The 19850-nt window shown below is 32.0% G+C and overlaps 1 protein-coding gene and 1 long non-coding RNA gene across 12 annotated transcripts; one reads left to right on the top strand and one right to left on the bottom strand.

Moving 5' to 3' along the window:
* Window positions 1-386: 386 nt before the first annotated feature.
* On the bottom strand, window positions 387-9787 carry LOC105257727 (armadillo segment polarity protein). Of its 10 annotated transcripts, none has more exons than XR_002192848.2 (11): window positions 8255-8368; window positions 7069-7132; window positions 6752-6982; window positions 5868-6662; window positions 5511-5779; window positions 5088-5429; window positions 4632-4805; window positions 4014-4316; window positions 2794-2905; window positions 1945-2008; window positions 646-822 (listed from the first exon to the last, which is right to left on the bottom strand). XR_002192848.2 is itself a non-coding variant. In XM_011268541.3 (10 exons), the coding sequence occupies exons 2-10, from the start codon at window positions 7103-7105 to the stop codon at window positions 638-640; spliced, it is 2448 nt and encodes an 815-aa protein (XP_011266843.1). In that variant the 5' UTR covers window positions 7106-7132; window positions 9592-9787; the 3' UTR covers window positions 387-637. The 10 variants fall into 10 exon arrangements, 8 of the variants coding, with proteins under 8 accessions (XP_011266843.1, XP_011266842.1, XP_011266851.1 ...); XR_003123169.1 differs by having other exon boundaries at window positions 2794-2890; XM_011268541.3 differs by lacking the exons at window positions 1945-2008; window positions 8255-8368 and adding an exon at window positions 9592-9787 and having other exon boundaries at window positions 387-822.
* LOC109610464 lies at window positions 8819-10661 on the top strand. Of its 2 annotated transcripts, none has more exons than XR_003123171.1 (5): window positions 8819-9053; window positions 9139-9299; window positions 9379-9614; window positions 9811-10071; window positions 10531-10661. It is a non-coding gene; the product is annotated as an uncharacterized LOC109610464 (long non-coding RNA). The 2 variants fall into 2 exon arrangements; XR_003123170.1 differs by having other exon boundaries at window positions 9373-9614.
* Window positions 10662-19850: the final 9189 nt, after the last annotated feature.

The following is a 19850-nucleotide window of genomic DNA, read 5'->3' as shown; positions in this document are numbered from 1 at the left end:
TCCCATTGCATGAATATTAATATTAAAACAAAAGATTCTTAATCTTCACGTTTAATGGATCAATAATATTCGTGTATTTTATTCGCAAAAATTAATACTTAATGATTTCCTTCATAAATTGTTTCAATTGTTTTTTAAGATGAATTAAATGAATTAATTATTATTTAAAATCCATACAATTTTTTCCTATTTATGAACGTTAAGGACAAGAAATTTTATACAACGCGATATTATTTTAATGTACTATTAATATCTAAATTGAAATCATTTAAAAAGTAATGATTCTTCTACTTTCCAAAATGCAAGTTGTAATTATTATCAAAAATGATTGTTATATATGTGTGAATTGATTCTTATTCTTATTCAATCATACAATAAGAAACGCATTTTGTTTAATCATTCAGTTTATTTGTACGGACAATTAAACGATACATGTGTTGTGTACGAACTACATGAGTTTTCCTTAATTCTAATACATCGATATAATGTTTATATACTCGGGTGAATGATCATATTAGGCGATTACATACAGGCGATACGGATATGGATTAGCGAATATTTCACTTTCCGTTCGACGATACGATCGTGAACTACGTGGATGTGGATCCGAAGGCGACTGCATCAGAATGGCATGGATTTAAAGATCGGTATCATACCAGGCCGCGACCTGATTATTATCTTGCGGCGGTGCAGGCAGCTCTTCCAAATGATCGAAGCTCAAATCACCCTCGTGCGCCACGTCCATAGTGTCCATCGCACCATACGTCGATCCACCACCAATCTCCAATCCTTGCATTGAGTCTATTGGTATCTGGTCATAACCTGTTATATAAAAAAAATATCTTGTTTTGTAAACATTCTATTATTTATTGTTCATGCAATAATTACATCCATAAAAATTACACTGCACACAAAGTGCAGACTTTATTAATCAGTGAAGCACAATAACTTGAAAAGTGCTTTACAATTTTTTAATGTTACAGGATAAAATGTAGTTTGCTATGCGTCCTAAAAATAACTTTACATCTTCCTTTCTCTCTAGAAATTATAATCATATAAATTATATATATATATATATATATATATATATATATATATAATTTATGATTATAATTTACATATAATTATATATCACACTTGATGATTACTAATTAATTTATACAACATATTCTTGTATCATAAATCTACCTTATGCCAAGCTGTAAGACAAAAATTATTTAATAATCAAAGTAATCACTTATTAATAATATTAAATTAATCAAACAGATACACGTGGAATATATATACACGCATATATATATATATATATATATATATATATATATATATATATATAGACACACACACACACACACATATAATACATATGTATTCTTTTTTAATATATTTAAAAAAAAACCTTAAACTCTCTTTAGTTTCAATTACATAACAATGAAACAAGTGATATAATAATTAATATTACAGTTTTATTATATTTCATTGCAATGATAAGACAAACGAAAAGTATCACTATTAATACTTTTTAAAAAACAAGAAAGAATGATATTATCCATTTTTTTTTCAAAAAAATTAATGATAAATATTTATATAATAGTTCCTTTTGGAAAACAAACACTAGTAATTAAAAAATATCTTATTTAATCACTAACTAATTACTTACAAATATTATTCTCCTACATGTGTGACTCCTCTACTATAAAGTGCATATTACAGTAAAAGAAAAATAATAAAAGGGTAAATATGTGTATATGCAAAAAAACAAAGATGCCTGAAACAATATTATTACAGCACTCTACGCATACATTGAATGACACATTTTTAATTATGAATGAGAAAAGATAATTTGCAATGTAACATTAAACATGCAGCCAAAATCGATTATCGAAGATGTCAAATAACCAGATAATAAAAACAAGAACGATAGATAAAGATCAAATATCAAACCTATGTTACTGTGAGATACTGTTGATAGCCTGTATTTTAATTTAAGAGTCCATTGGTTAAGCTGCTGTTAAAATAACATACAATTAAATGCATTAATTTATATTAGAAGAACACTAAAAAGAATAGTAAACCATTTAATAATTTCCTTTATATATTTTTAAAATATAAAACACAGAGAATTGACTTATAAGATAGCATTATTACATACAAAATTATTCCGCTTTATGTATCATACACCGCCCATATGCAATTTATTATTACAATTATATTTATATATATATCGTTGCACCTCTCTTATGTTTTGTCTATTGACATCTGAATATTCAGATGTCAATGGTTTCGGTTTGACAGTTCTTTTTAATGGTCTTTGATATCCGCTCATCTGTACCTCTTCGAAGGTGATAATTTCCGAGCACGTTACTAAATTGTTGATCAAAAAGAATAGATATCTTGTGAAGAGTCTCCATCTTATCAAGTTTCGCGACTGCTATCATATGGATGTATCTCTCCGATGTTTCGTATGTTTTCTATGATTATTGCACAATATTTCTCTATTCTGCATTCTGTAGTCTTATTTCTCTATTAAAGTTGTATTAAGTTCCTTTTATAAGACAAAACATTGTTATTTTCGGCGTATTTATGAATAAGCGATGAATTGCGAGATTGATCAAGATCGACTCGTAGGCGCAACAATATATAATAAATACATTTTATGAAAGCAAAATGAGACTTGTTTTTATATATACACATTTCAAATTCCGTTTTCTCTACATTCGATCGAGTAATAAATCGAATATTTGGAAACAGCACATTCGATATAAAAATGAGATGATAATATTTATAAATTACCTTGCGGTTGATAACCTCGACCACCATGGCTGCTGTGTACACTAGGAGGTCCTTGGCCATACATACCATCATAGCCTTGATCAGGGCCAAGCATGTCCTGAAGATTAGGTAGCTTAGATCAACACAAAGCACATTTTCTAAGAAAGGCGTGTCATGACACCTCGAAATACGGACAAATATGCGCTATATTATAGGCAAGTTTCGTATGGTAATAATAAGGACTAAAAGAGCTTATGTGAATAATATAACGATACAAAAAAAAACAAATTTTAAATAAAACATCTGCAGAAGGGACAAAATGCATTCCCATGCACTTAATAATCGTACAAACTATAAATTAAGATTTTAAAATGTCTAAATGCATCTGCGATTTATTGCTCTATTAGACACACGATCGTCTCGCCTCTTTTCTTTTAAATAAATATTGATATAAAGATACGCGGAAATAACGTTAAATCTTGGATATTAATTATGTATAAAGCTTAAGCATAAAATTTAAGATGTAGCTAATATTAATATATATTAAAGTACATGCTTCTTTTTGCTTGAAAGAAATATACATTTCAAAAGTGTTCATAAAATAGATTTATAACTTGTCAAGCAATATAAAATTGCATGAAATTAATCTTGACATATTACATATATCTATCATTTTTGCAAATATAATAATAATAAAAATTTAAAGCGGAAAAATTGAAAGAGTCTGAACTAAATATTATATAGTACATAAATAAATGCACTTGCGAGTACACTAATGATGCAAATTTGAATTCATAGATAATGAGATTGTAAACATGATTTATAAACAGCTGTGCTCAAAATTAATTTTGCAAAAAAGAAACCTTTTACAAGGGAAACTTTTATGTAAATACCTGAATCTTATAACGAAAGAGATAGAGGGTGTCTCTCTCTGAGCAATAAAAAGTTTATTATCATAACGTGGCACAATTTACTAAACACAATGTAACCACCTAACTGTATGTAATATATTTTCATGCTATGATGTATTTCTGTTTATATCACATTACAAACCTGACTCCTGGCAAGTACTTGAAAATAACTACTTATAAAAGATAAAAATCTGCTTCTATATATACATATACATATATATACATATATAAAATTAAAGCTTGCTATGTTACATAGTGTTTGCAAGTAAATCTATTTCGCCACGGCAGACATAATTTTATGCACATTACTGTATCTATTTTTTACGATACCTGGAGATCTGGGGCCATGCTGAAGTCAGTATTGTTCCATAAATTTGTGTCTTCGCGGAATAAGGAATTCGTCAGCTCCATGGAAAGTCGTTTTTTGTACTCTTGGGGCTTATCTTCGCTCATGCGAAACAATACTGCTGCTGCATAAGTGGCAACACCTTCATTTCTAGAGTGAAGTAGTTCCGTCAGAGGAGCAGTAGCACCCTCTTGTTCTATTATCTCGGCACCTTCTTTGTCGGCTGCTAGTTCGCAAAGTACACCGGCTGCCACGCGTTGAATGTTTTCAATCTCATTAAATAATAACTGTATGAAAAAAAGCTGTATTAAGATTTTTCAAAAAATAGAAAAGATGATAGATACAGAATCCTTCCAATTTCTTTCATTATTCTTCCTATTATCTTGGATTAGCTGGAAATCGCTTTTTTAGATGTACATTTACTATGTGACTATAATCATGTGTAGATTACAGAAGCGAGTGAAAGATATAAAGCATATCGCGGCATTTCCATTCTGTGCATGTGATATTAAAATAGATTGAGAATTAAGGAACAATCCAAGAATAGAGAAATTTGATTCTGCACTTAAAAAAAGAATCGTTATAAAAATAGTGATACATACTTGTACGAAAATTGGAATCACGTTTTGTGAGCGAATTATCGCTCTATTATGGGATTCCCTTGCTAGAATATGAAGTGCTCCCACTGAACCTTCTACTATTTCCTCCATACGTACTCCATCTGCATATGCACCTGATGTCTGTTGGCTACCAGTACTAGCAACTGATGAACGTTGCTGCAAATAAAAAACATTAAAAAAGTTATATATGTTAAATTATAATAATGTATAATTATGAATTAGAAAAATATCTAAAAAGAGTATCTTCATGTAATAGTACAAAAAATAAAAGAAAGAGAATATAAATTAAATGATTGAAAAACTATATAATTAATACTTATAAGCATACACAAATGTATTTTATTTCAGTAAAAACTGCATAATTTATATTATAAAAAATACTATGTATATAGAAAAAATATTTTATATATAATAAATTTTATGTAATTCATAACTTACTCTCTGTGTGTCATTAAATGCACGCATTAAAAGTCTTATGAGATGATGTATTGCACCGTGATCGCGTAATGGACTGTGATTTGCAGGACAAAGAGCCAAATTGCGGATTAGTCCAATAACCGCCTTCACCAATGGCCATCGCGACGGTGGGTGAAGTAATTTAACTATAACTTGAATACCGTAATTCAATCGAACCGAGTTTTGCGCCATTTCTGCTTCATTGTGACGCGATGTCAAATGACGTAAAGCACATACTGCCGGTTCAGTTATCTCTTCTCGATCGCCGGCATTGATAATTGTACGAACGAGAGCGTCCACACCACCATAATTACACACCGCAACCTGAAAAATTTAGAAATCTTTATTTATATACTAGATATTATAAAAGATACTCGAAAAAGTATTTTTTTTATTTCGACATACTTTATTACGTTGATTGTTACAAGTCAAGTTTGATAAAATGCCAGCCGCACAAGTAACGACGTTCACATCCGTTGATCCGAGTACAAGAACGAGACTCTGCAACAAGTTATCAAGTCCATCAACTTTTGTTCCAGCATCCGATAGATTACGTAATGTCCATAAACAATTCTGCACTAATCTTTGACTCGGATTTGCGAGATGCATAGCAAGTGCCTGCATGCCACCTGCTTCTACGATCGCGGGCTTGTTACTCGGACATACAGATAATACTACAAACAAAGTGAATCGTTGATTAATAAAAGAGAATAAAATTTAATTATAATTCAACAAAAATATTATAATATATTGGTAATTTACCTTTCAACACCCTCGAAGTAGTCCATAACAGTTTCTCATATTCATAAGAGCGCATGATACGCACAAGTTCTATCGGACCTTGCGAAGCAAGAATTATTAATTTGCTCTCTTGATTTCCATATGCTAGAATTTGCAAGCAATCGGTAACAATGGCCAAAAATTTGACATTGTTTCGTTGCAATAAAGCAACCATTTTTTGCAAACCGCCAGCAAGACGTACAGCCATCTTGGAGCCATCTTGATGAAGCAATAAGTTATGAAGAGTTGTTATCGCATAAAAGAGAACAGATTCTACTGGAGAACTCAGCAGTTTCACAAGCGCGGGAATTCCACCGCTCTTAAAAATTGCTAGTAAGCCCTGTCTATGATGTGATAAATTGTGCAAGGTACCGACTGCAGCCTTTGTCGATTCTAAATCGTCGCTATTAGAAATGGCGCGCACTAAGGCAGCTACCATTTGCGAACTATTCATGATAGCATGGCGGGAAGCTTCTTTTTTAGATAACTGATGTACCATCATAGCTGCTTGAGAAACAACCACCTGATCCTCATCATTTAAAAGCTTGATTAATTCGGGAATAGCGCGCGTAGCGAGATCAGCATCATCCTGATAGTTAATCAAATTGACAACAGCATGCTTCAGCATTTGGCTTGGTTCGGCCAATCTTTGTACAGCGGTAGGCTGTGCTGGATCAAATTGTGTAGAAGGTATCTCTACACCTTCCTCTAGTGTTTCAGGAAACATAGCAGCACGTACACGTTGCGACCGAGTATGACTCAATTGTTGGTTCATCTCTGAAAGATCAATCATAATCGTAATGTACAATCTTTCATTTTGTATAGTAATAATTTAATTTTAAAAAATAATGTAATCTCTCTTTCACCATCAACTTGATCCTGTGTAAAACCCTGTGCAAATCCTTGGTCCAAATCAAACATTAATTGATCCCCTTCCATTTCTTCATCTTCCTTGCCGGACAAAGATGGTGCTTGAGTAACGGCGCCAGAATGGATGCCTGAATCATTCATATAGGAATTTTGCTGCCACATCAATGTCTGTTCTTTTGCGGAACCCATAGGCAAATCGCCTGGGCCCTGATAATTTCCTTGGGACACTGAAATTCAGACAAGTGTAAATACATAAACAACAAATTGGGCACATCTAATACGACAGATTGAATCGCATAAATAATCGACTTACTTGGTCTAGACTGATTCGACGACATTGGATAACTCATGTCTCCGAGGAATAGTTATCTCTGCGTCTGTAATGAATAAAATAGAACTCTACAAATTTCTAAACACTATTTTATCATGTAAATCATTGATCACAAGATTTGGATAGATATTTGCATTGAATTATGCAATAAGAAATGCTCGTAAGAATGCAAAGAGACTAGCGCGAAAAACGCTTCCATCAATGAGACCGAGTCACATAGAATTGTCGATTTCGATATTAATGCGTCACTCGAGATCTTTAAGAGTTAAAAGCAAAAAATGCCTGAAAAGTCGCGTTAAATTCGCATACCTTTGTCAAATATCTACTTGCGCGTGTCGATAGCGTTCGTGAGAATCTGTAATAAGATGCGCGACACTACGCTGGGTCAGTGAATCCCGTTCCGGCGAGATGTTCCAGCGCGGAATGTGGGCGCGATCGAAGAATCTCTCTCTCTCTCTCTCTCTCTCTCTCTCTCTCTCTCTCTCTCTCTCTCTCTCTCTCCCTCTCTTTCTGTATCCTCCCTCCTACCCTCTCTCTATCATGCTCGCTCACCGACTCGTTCTCGCTCTCGCACTCTCGCGTCCACAGCTTCAAAAGACTCGTGGGTGCTGCCGACTATGATCGAATATGCGTCGTGCCGTTGCACTCGGGTGTAGCCGCAAAATATGGGAGCGCGATGGAATGCAGAGAAGATGATGCATGCACCTATACCAGGACTATGAAAATGCAATGTGTCATCACTTTCTGACAATCGACAAGATTGTGAGGAGAGCGCGGCGGCGAAGGGAAAGGCGATTGATGTGTGTGTATGTGTGTGTGTGTGTGTGTGTGTGTGAGAAAGAGAGAGACAGAGAAAGTGGCCGAAAAGGATACATCACGGCACGAAAAGAAAGAAGGCTGACAAATGCACAGAATATGAAGCAGAAAAATGTCAAATGTTTCGTCAAATGAAAAGAATGCACCTCGTAGAGTTTTACTCGATATCGATGCGCATGTTCGTATCTAGTGATCGACTCGGAATCAAGTTCGAACCGATAATTCTTTGGACATGCCACTCTGCGTCTCTAGCACGAATTATCTCTCTATGCGAAAATAGATACATTCAATACGTAAACAAGCGCAACGCGCTATATTTCCGAACGAGTTTCAATTTCGTGCAATGACTTACTGTACCCACGACACGATTCCGCGGCTCGTCCAAGATGCACAAATTCTCTCTTGAAAAAGTGGGCAGTGTTGTTCTCGGAGACGCTCTCCCTCGCGCAAGCGCAACACAGTGGCAAGGAAATTCAGGGATGTATGTATGCGGCGTATAGGCGCAAAAATCTTAATATTTTATAATATTGATATAATTTAATACAGACATCAATATATGTATATATATTTTACAAATCTAAGAAAAATTTAGCAATTATCTCATATGTATCTCGAGGGAAATATATATTTCCTTTGGTTATTTTCAAATTGTTTCTAGAAATAGAGGATCCAAAAGCGCCCTTTTTCTTCCGGGTTGCTACTTCAATGAGGTCACATTCAACGCGCATGCGTAAAGGAAAGCGTCTCTGAAAACATTGAAAGTGGGAGGCAGTGTCAACGCCATCTGCCCTCGGATATGAACAAACTAAAATCGGTCATGTGACAAGAAGTTGACGCCATTGAAGCTATGCATGCGCGCATGTATAAACTATGTACACATATATATATAAATACATGAGGGAAGGTACATATTTTTATATCTGTCATCCACATAATTAATTTAATAATAGTAACTGACTGAATGTGATGGGGGATGTGTCGTTTGTTTAATAAAGTGCGTAAAAATGTTGCGTGACAAAGTGTATAACAAAATATGTAACCAGAGTTTTGCAAATGAGATAGATAAGATTCTCTAAATTGTCCACATATACCTATTTTACTTTTACAATGTAGTTATATATTACAACGATAGCAACGTAGTTAATAGAAAGGTTAATATAGAATGAATATATAGATGGAATAGGAGAATTTTCTATCTACTTGTGCAAAAAATTGTTAATCATATTTCAAATTTAGAAATAACAAGTGACAAATAACTTTGTTGAAATGCATGAATTCTAATCAGCAGTTTCCGAGATTAAATTCCAAGCTTTCGAAGATCGTGTCATGTGGTTCTTTTCCCACACAAATAAGCAAGTAAAGAGAGAAAAAAAATATGCAGAAAAGATGACTAATAGGTAAAGAATCATTTATATCCTGCTATTGAAAATATATATTTAACTTAAAAAAAATAATGTAATTAATAATAAGTTACAGATAACTGAATTATGCTAAATCAGAATTTGTGCACCTTGGACTTGTTACCTCAGATTATTTGCAAATCTTTCAGTGCAAGCAACAATAACTCGGCATTTTGATTAGTACTCGATTTGCAGCAATAACTCAAGAGAGAAAGAGAGAGCGAGAGTTTTTTTCTTTCCTTTATTAAACTTTCGAGCTAAGGAATACAGTACCACTGAAATGACCCACCAATGCTCTAAGCTCCGACAAAGGTTTTCTTCTTTATTCCGTCTTATTTAGGAACACAATATTACGATTTCCAACGTATTTCGCAATTTTTCTATTTGCTTGTGATCTCTCTTGCCTTTTTTTAAAGTTTAGTCTTGTTAAATGTTAGGCGCACACACACACACACACATCTAATCTTTCATTAAACTTAAAAATTTGACACTGTCCACTTCTTGACAGATATATAAGAATCAAACGCGTAATCACAAAACCGGAACCTGCTGATTATCAGTCAGCCACGAAACCACGCCACCACACGCTTTACTCCGATAAGGGTTTTACTATATTTAAAGATGGCGGAAAATGACGCGCAATCGAGCGACGCAGACGCCATCTGTCATTCGCGTCGATCCAGAATTACAACAGACCGATAGAACGGAGTATTTCTTTTCTCATCTTGACCTGCTGGGATATTCAACCGCCACTTCTTTGTACTTTTTTGTACGTTCAACTTTGATTCCATCACAGAACAAAGAAAAGACCATTCTCGAAAGAAATTATATATAAATAATACTTTTTTGACATGTCTATCAAACAGATTAATATTTTCTAATTGGAGAGAGAGAGAGAGAGAGAGAGGGAGGGAAATAAATACTAAAGTATTTTTAATAAAAATTTATACATTTAATATACACTGAGAAGAAATTTATTTGATTTAAACAAATTGACATGCATAATATGCATTACTTTGAAATATCAATAAAAAGTTTATCAAAATAAGTTCTTTTTATTAGTATAAATTGCAAAAAAATTGAATTTTTCATTAATTCAAAAAATAAGGCGTATAAAATATATTTATATTGAGATGAATTAAATGCAATGAATTGTTTAACGATAAATCACTTTTGTGATAATAACATATAGATTATACATACATTTTCTTAAATTTTCTTCATATAGGATGTCCGGAAAATGGCCCGCACTTCAGGAAGTACGCAGATTCGAAACCCAAAAAGAAGGAAAAAAAGCTGTATAAACATAAAAAATAAGTCATTTCCGAGTTGTAGCCACTTTTATGTTAAAAAAATCGTAATTTATAATCCGCTTAGCATTCCTTCTTTTAATTTTTTTTAAATTTAAAAATTTAAACTTAAATTTAAATTTAAAAATTTAAATATTTAAATTTAAAATTTAAATTTAAAATTTAAATTTAAAATTAAAAATTTAAAAATTTTAATTTCAAATTTCAAATTTAAATTTAGAAATTTAAAAATTTAAATATTTAAAAATTTAAATATTTAAATTTTTAAATTTTTAAATTAAAATTTTGAAATTAAAATTTTAAATTTTAAATTTAAATTTTTAAATTTAAATTTGAAATTTAAATATTTAAATTTTTAAATTTAAATTTTAAATTTAAATATTTAAATTTATATTTGAAATTTTAAATTTAAATATTTAAATTTAAATATTTATATTTCAAATTTAAATTTTAAATTTAAAAATTTTAATTTTAATTTTAAAATTTATTTTCAAATTTATATGTGTATATATATATATTTAATATATATAATTATGTTGTATAAATATATATATTATAAATCTTTATATATATATGATTGATATAGTTTTCCTCACAGTACGTGATATTATTATATTTTTTTAGAAAAAATAATGAGATAAAATTAACGTGTAAAATAAACATGTGTATAATGAAAAAATTCTTTAAGGTGATAGATCTCATAGCAAACGATTATGAATCTTAAAATACTTACATTTAAAAAGTTAACTGATTAAGATATTTTTATAGAAACAAAATCATTCTTTTATTAATTTATAACAAAATTATTTTCTAATCTAAAATCTTTTTATGATGGTAAATATATAACGATCGTTAATGTTTCTGCTTTAATTAAATTACAATGAGAATTTTATAATTTTTAAATTTTTTTGAAAATTTTGCGTACGTATAAGTAATTATTTTTGCATAAACATACAATAACGTATTATAACATTCTCAGTACATTTTACAATTACATTTTACAATTACATCATCACAATGTCTTCAAATGTCAAAACGTAATATATTATAAAATATGCAAAATCGTATTAACTTTCTTTACTGATGTTAGTGTCGATTGTGTTATTACTTTATCGCATTACTTTGAAGAAATGTCATATAGGAAAACAAGAAAGCCAAAAACTATTTTATCAAAAAATACAAGCTACAAAAACATAGACACATTTTCTTCATCATGAAATCGTGTAAGTGGCGACTCAATGCGTACGTGTATGGTGTACGTATACGTATTTATTTAATCACATGACACGCCTATAGCTCGCAACTTAATAAACAAGCGGCGTGTCGGATAAGAGGAATCAGGTGCGGGAGTAAAACGTGAGATGCAAGAAGGTAACAAGCGAAAGAAGACACGCAGATTTGTCAGATACGCAACGACATCCTCTTCGCATGCAAAACAAATATTAACGTTTGCCATTCCATCGAGAAACAATCATCACGCGCGCAACTCGAAAGCAATCGCAGTTCGATCGACAGCAATTTTTTAATGGATTCGCGAGTATTTGTCCGGTCGTGCGCGCGACTCGAAAATTCCTGATCGAACTCGGCGAGTAAATCGTGCCGGGCGGATGGCCAGAATGCGCACAAAATAACAGACATTGGAGAGCAAAGTAAAATATACTGGCCGTTTGGCGGGACCACCATTCGTTATCGGCTGCGCCCACGCCGATTAATTTTCGGATGCGTGATGGCGGTAGCGTTCCTTCCGTTTCGAACGGTGATGATACATTTTATGTCTGTGCTGATATTGAGCGGATAACTGAAAAAAGTGGAAAATTTTCCTTTGAAATATACGGCAACCAGCCAGTGAAATACAGCCGCGAAACGTGCGATAAATCCGCGCGGATTCGTCGCCGTAATTAATGATAAATATCATCGATTAAATTTTTTTTATAAACAAATTCGCTTGAAATGTGTTGGATGAAATGCGGCATTTTTAATTATTACACAGACATCGATGATCGATGCATATCAGTGTTTTATATACGATTCTGTTTTTGTCGCTTTTGCGATAAAATATGTATCGTATTGTTTTCAAAACTTATAAAAAATACTGTAAAACTAACATTTTATTCTAACAATTCGTCAAATGTAAAAAGAAGATAGATTTAAATTTTATCTTTGATTGAATTGGAGCAACGATTCGAATGCTCAGGTTGGTTTGCTTCGTAAAATAGAATTATAATTATGAGAAGTAACGGTAATCCATAAGACGGTAAACATCAAATAATAAAACAAAATATTTATCAAGATATTTATCAAAATATTTATAAAGATGTTCCTTCGATCAATGATAAATTTAGCGAATTTATGCAGCGCTTATTGAGCGCTTTCGCACGCAAATCCTTTCCTTTTCTCATCCCAATGAAAAAATATTTGATCGAAAAGATTTTTCATAGCGAATACAAAATTACACAGTTATTAACGAATGAAGTATCATCAAGCCAGGGAAAGGCATTTTGTGACTTATAAACAACGTCTTATTTGAGAGAATAAAATTTGATGCGACGCCCTGATAAGTGTCGATAATATGCTAATGATTTGATGGTAATTGGGAATTTCAGTTTTAATTGTCGAAAAAAAAACCACGACATTCGAAATTGGAATAGATCGTTAATCATCGATGTACGATCCATGTATCCTAAATTTTACGAAAGTGAATCTTTTCGCAACTTGCATACATACATTATGTACATTATATTATCTTTAGTTTTTTTACATTTCTCTATTTTTTTTTATATTTGCTTAGTTACTAATTTTTTTCCTTTCATGTATTATATAGATACTTTTTATCTGTTTCGTTTTTCCTAAATATTTGTATTTATATTATAGATTAATTATTTTTGTATATCACAATATAACTCGTTAATAAATATGTGAAACAGCACATATTACATATAAAAATAAATACATCTAAGAACAATTTTATCCTTTATGTGGTAAAAAAATTTCATTGGATTTAATACGCGAATGAAAAAAGTATAAAACTTTTCTTCACGAAAATGTGCAAATACATTATTGAAATATTTATATATATATATATATATATATATATATATATTTATTTACTTATTCTGCTAGATAACATATCCAATAAAATTTGAAATATAAAAGAAATAATTATATAAAATATTAAATACAAAAAAAATTTCGCTTTGATCTTGTAAAATTTTGTGTAAGTACAATATTGTATTGATAGATAAATACTCTTTTTTATGATAATTCTCTCTCTCATACACATACGCGCATGCACGCACACACACACACACAGAAAGAGGAAGCATAGATTTGTAAACGTCTACTGCCATATCAATACGATTCGGAAATTGCATCCCCAATTTAATTTAATTATTACTCTCTACTATATACTATCTCTATCTCATACGCGTGTATACACACAAAAAAAGAGAAAGCATTTTTATACGAACGTATTTTCTCGTGGGCTTTATTTATTTATGAGTCTATGAGGAAGGAAAAGAGAACGATCTATTTCACGCTTCTTCGTATCGTGTGTACTCTTCTTTCATTCAGATTGATAAAATTATACCTTTGGCTTATTTTAAATTCAATATGATGATATGATTCGATATGATTCAATATGACACAAAGCAAAATCATTGTTTGTTACTGTGCATTTTTGCATTTTTCGAGAACATGTTGATAATAATTATCGAAAAGATATGATAACTAAAGTACTTATATATCATTTTGTATAATATATTGCAATTGTATAATTCACACGATAATGCAATCTCATTTTATTCCAATTTATTTCAAATTTTAGAAATTAATATTGGACGAACAAAACTTGCAAGTAACACATACATGCTTATAAATAAAGTTCTAATAAATTATTACATAATGCAATAACTTGGGCAATGAAATTTTGTAAAAGAGAATAAATTATTTCAAATTGATTAACAATCTGTCATATAATGATATATTTATGCATATAAAATATAAAGCGATTAAAGATAAAATTAAAAATATGGAGAATTAATTATCTATTTATTAAATTAGGAATAATGAGAGAGAGAGAGAGAGAATATCCAAATTAAATTAATGCAATCCAAATCATCAATCGTATTGATGTGGCAACAAGCGTTTAAGCTTGTAAAGATGTAAAATCAATCCTTCGAAGCTTTTTTTCCAAATGAGATATTCTCCACCATATTTTTCTTTAATGCTATAGTATTCTTCGCAACAAAGATGCGGTGTGACAAACTAACCAAGTTGGCATTACCGGGTAGATGTTTGCTCAACAGTATATCTCTCCACCTACGCATTGCTGCACGAGCGTTTACGTCTGCATAAATTTTCATTTAAGTTTCGCGATAATAATGATTTTTTCGATCATTTAAATACAAAGATGAAGATGTGCGTTTGTATAATTCGTTAATTGAAAATTGTTTTAATAACAACAGGCAAATGTTTTACAAAAAAGCATAACGGAATGTATACGTTTATTAATAAAAAATATGCTATTGCTTAAAATTTAATAACATTTAATAATATGTTTAATAAAATATATATTTTCTTTATCAAATGTTGAAAATGCAACTCAAATCACATTGATATTTATTAGCTTAATAAGAAAATAGACAATTAAGAATTAGCGCATATGAGCCTAGTTGAGAAAATTAAGCATATATTATATGTGACATATTACGCGCATTTCTTTATATGTATAAAGCAGATGATTTATACATTACATAAATTTTATACATATAATAAGATACACCGCGTTTTAATTATATGTATTTTCGAAATCTATACCAATATGTTTTGTCTAATTGTAAGATTCGTACAATGCTCATATTTATGTATTGTATATGAAAAAGAAAAGAAGATATAAAGCGCTTATTTATAGCTCTTAATCACATAATATAAGAATATAAATCTTTTCCTTTATACATATTCTTTCGAAAACGTAAATTAATTATAATCTCCATAGTATTTTAGAAATTTCAAAGATAAAAAAAATTATTTACGGAAGAATAAAAGGAAATTTTATTAGAGATTAATATTAAAGTATCTTTGACACATACATATATATATATATATATATATATATATATATATATATATAAACAAGAATTAAAAATAATATTCATAATTTTATAAAAAAATATAATTTACATTATAAGTTTATCTTTCATTTATATTGTACAAACAGAGATTATTTTCACAGAATCAAAATCTAAGTCATTGAAATTTTATTGGTTCTAAACGGTAGTTTTAATCGTTAATTAACGAGTTCCCTTCAAGGGATGAATACTCCAGTTTTTCATCGAATATCCGATTAATTATTTGTAAAATTATAACTTTTCGCGTAACCACGGACAAAGTGAGAGACGGCATTTTTGCAAATCCAGGATAGGTGAAAATGACCATTGGCATTCCCGTGGGGACGAGAACGAAGAGGTAGAGGAATAAGCTTCCAATGGGCACACAGTCGTATCGTCTGGCTCGCTTGATGGAGTAGTCTCGCGGCTAATGTCGAGCGAGGGTGAGTACAGGCCACGACGTGGACGACGAACGATGCCTGATTCATCACCTCGCTCGGTAGCGCTCACGCTACTCCCAAGACGCAGACAAATCAACGTACATTCGAAAATCGGAAGAAGAGACGCGCGCGGCAGAACCTGGCCGAGTACCTCCAACCATCAGGATCGATTGTAACTGGTGTTCCCGTGGGAAGGAATCTGACTGTCCGCTATATCCTTGAAGAGGATCACTGACCTCGTATAGATTTGTAACGTGATATAATATTTACTATCTTTTTCGATGAGTTAATAAGGTCATTTAATTCATTTAATTTTCCGTCAAAAATGTATTCATTTCATATACAATAGCGACAACACAACCTACGATTTATCTCTCTCTAATTTAAAGTTATAACTATTTTTATTAATTTATAATTCATAATTTTCACAACTTATCTCTACGCAGATTAAATTTAAAATATTTTTTTTTCGTGTATCTTTCTTATTTCTTTCTTTCTTTCTATTTTTAATTGCAAATAACATTATAATATTGTTTGAATATAAATTAAAACCAGATTGCTCTTATAAATATATAAATTTTATATACATATGTATATACATATATATGTATGTATATATATGCGTGTGTGTTAAGAATAAAAAAATTAAGAGAATTTTAAACTAATCGCTGTCAATTAAGAAGTTTGTGTATATATCTTTTATATACACTATACATATATTTGATATAAATAAAATGTATACAATATAACAAATTTTTGTATAATTTTTTAAGGTTTTATCAAGCTTATCAACACATTCGTCCTTAATCCCGCCGAGTCGATAGAGGTGCACTTTGTTATGGATATATAAACTATGTAAAATATGCAATAACACAATATCAGGAACAGACGCTTTTACATTAGAGGATTGAATTGAAGGGTCGGCGTATCACAGCACGGCGATCAAAGCACGGAGGTCGCTATGCAATTAAATGCGGATGATTACAACGGATCGTGTTCCTGCTTCAATGACAATCAGACTGGTTGTATCTACGCAGATCGTTAAGTACTCAATTATATCAGAGTTCATTATTCTAACAGTTCTTTCTCAGATTGCATTTTTTTCAGATACCGTCCGTGGGACACGCTTTCTGCAGAACCGTTATCATCGAACAGGAAACCCTTAGCAAAAGTCATCAATTGAAAGTTCTAAAATGAATTTATACAATCTCACTATATGTTTTTTTATCACATTAGATTATATCATGCAATTTCTTCAGCAGTCCATGAAATGTAACGTACTGTTTGAATGCCTATCGCGTGGTAAAAATTATTATCAAGAGGGAGAACGGCGCGACAACTCCCAACGTGTCGATTTTCGTGCATAGAAATCGGCGAATCACTTTATTGCGTGTGTAAACCGAGCACGACGAACGCACGCATCTTGGAGTGCATGTTGCGCTTTAGGTCTGAGATTGGCTGGTGCGTCGAGGGAAAAGATACTGCGGGACGCATGGCCATCACTGATGAGCCAACCCACACCGCGTGACAGCGACAAACAGGACAGCATCGGGACAGAACAGGACTGTCTCGTTCGGTATCAGGACTGTAAATCCGGGATTTTATTTGCCCGGTATCGAGGTTTATAGTGTCCTCAGTTTGCCGCGACCGTGTGCGTCGTATCCCTCGCATACATGTGTCTGAGTTATGTTGAACCGTCGTGCGGCGAGACGTTTGCATATCTCCGCTTCTCTATACGGGAGAAGGCGAGGGAAGCGCAGAAAAGCCACCCCCTCCCCTCGACTTCGTTCACTGCTGTTCTCTCTCGTCTGTCGTTGTCCATGGATCGTCGTCGATTTCTCGGCTCGGTCCGTCATCCTTCGCCTCTCTTGTCTGCAAAATGAGACCTTTCTGAAAAACGCGCGATATATTCTGTCTCCCCTCCCCCTCCTCCTCTTTCTTCCCTTCTGTCCTGTGGGTATTAACTGGCTGTCCAACGAATTGAATTTATCGGACGGTCCCGCTTTATCGAACGCCCCCACTTAACGTCTCGCTTAATTAGACACCGGCCGCATCGGGGTGCTTAATGACGTAGAGGAGTTCTGGGTGACGCCGGGGCGATCGTGACTTCCCCAACAAACGCTCGAGAAACTGGTGATCGTAGTTTTCATGTTCGAGAAATATTGTTCGTAACGGTTTGGTTTGCAAAATATGTAATAATCTGTTCATTGCTCTCTTTCTCTCCCTCTCAACTTTAATTTTAGTTTAAATAATTTCTTATCTACCAAGACTAAAACTAAATAGAGTTAAAAATGAACGATATTGAAAGAAAGTATAAGTAAGGAAGCTAATTGAAAGAAAGAAAGAAAATTCTAACAGATCAAATTTTTCCAAATAAATTTTAACTAAAGAGAAGAGTTATGTATTGCTAAGAAACTGCGTTGAGGCGTCAATGAATTTTATTTATTTAATGTAGACCTAGAAACAGAGTACTGTTAATTTTAGCATAACGTAAGAATTGATTAGAAAATTTATGTTAAGAAAGTTATATTAAATGTTCGCACGTTAAAACATTCAATCTATTTATGCATATTGATTCACTTCAGAACTAGTTTAACCACATAGATATTTCTGCTGTATAATCTCCGTGGGAATGCGATAAAGGATCGCACCAACTCGTAATCGTATGTTCTCAACAGTTTTACGATACGCTAAAAAATTGACAGAAAATAATATGAATTGCTTATAAAATACCGCAAATTGAAGTGAGAACTGGCTAACGGAAAAAAATTCACACAGTCTGTTTACGAGAATAAAAAAAAGAAAATTGTTACGCAATTGAAACGACACAACGGTTACAATAAGCCGATTTCTGTTCAGTTTCTCAGACACGCTTTTATTCAATTTTATCTTGGTGAGCATGATAAAATCAATCGTATACGATTGAAGCGAAAATGTCTAGAGGAGTTTTTAAAATTATTGAATTTTTAAAATTATTTATGTATATACTATCGAAAGAGATAAAATCGCTAATTAAACTCACTGCCACGTTTTCTTAACTCTGATGAATGATATCAAATCTTTGCTGTCATTATAAACGTCAATTTTTAAAATATTAAGCCATCGCTTTTTAAACTAATTCATGAAACGTCATTCGCTTATTCATTCGATATTTTATGGATATAGAGAACGTTTAAATTGTACACAAAATTGAACTTCTCCTAGTTATTTGTTAAATAGCTTTTATTTTTAATTCGCAATAAATTGTCATGAATTTTAAAATATCTCCGAAAATCTTTATAACACTATGTCTATAGCCTAACCCAACCACTTGTAGAATATAAATATTTCAAAATCAATCAAATATAATTCATGTACATCTTTCATAAGATCGCTGTGATCTTGTAAATATCGAATTGTTAATTGTTGATTGAAATAAATCCGCGCAATTTTTTAAAGTACCACGATTGTCTCTTTGCTAGTGCGGAGACAAGAATAAGCTTTTCAATTACGATGTTGGACAATAGTTTTACAGCCAACGATGAAATAATCTCGTGTGTATCCGCGCTACTGGGCGCGCAGTTTTAATAAGACAAGATAATAAAGCCTTTCGTCGTCTCGTTGAAATCATCGAAACGCACTACGCGACAATCGGGGAACGATAATTTTCGCGTTACGTGACGCTTTGGCCAACGATTCCGGAGGAATCCTCTC

This window comes from Camponotus floridanus, unplaced genomic scaffold, assembly GCF_003227725.1.
Source record: "Camponotus floridanus strain SB8 unplaced genomic scaffold, Cflo_v7.5 scaffold38, whole genome shotgun sequence".
NCBI classification, from domain to species: domain Eukaryota; kingdom Metazoa; phylum Arthropoda; class Insecta; order Hymenoptera; family Formicidae; genus Camponotus; species Camponotus floridanus.
This window is presented reverse-complemented; position numbering and strand designations above follow the sequence as displayed.

Excerpts from the sequence above, each read along its gene's own strand:
- LOC105257727 (XM_011268541.3), bottom strand. The coding sequence starts at position 7,105 with ATGAGTTATCCAATGTCGTCGAATCAGTCTAGACCAA. Across the intron at positions 6,983-7,068 it reads GTCGAATCAGTCTAGACCAA|TGTCCCAAGGAAATTATCAG; the intron begins GTAAGTCGATTA and ends TCTGAATTTCAG. Across the intron at positions 2,906-4,013 it reads GCATGGCCCCAGATCTCCAG|CTACCTAATCTTCAGGACAT; the intron begins GTATCGTAAAAA and ends TGTTGATCTAAG.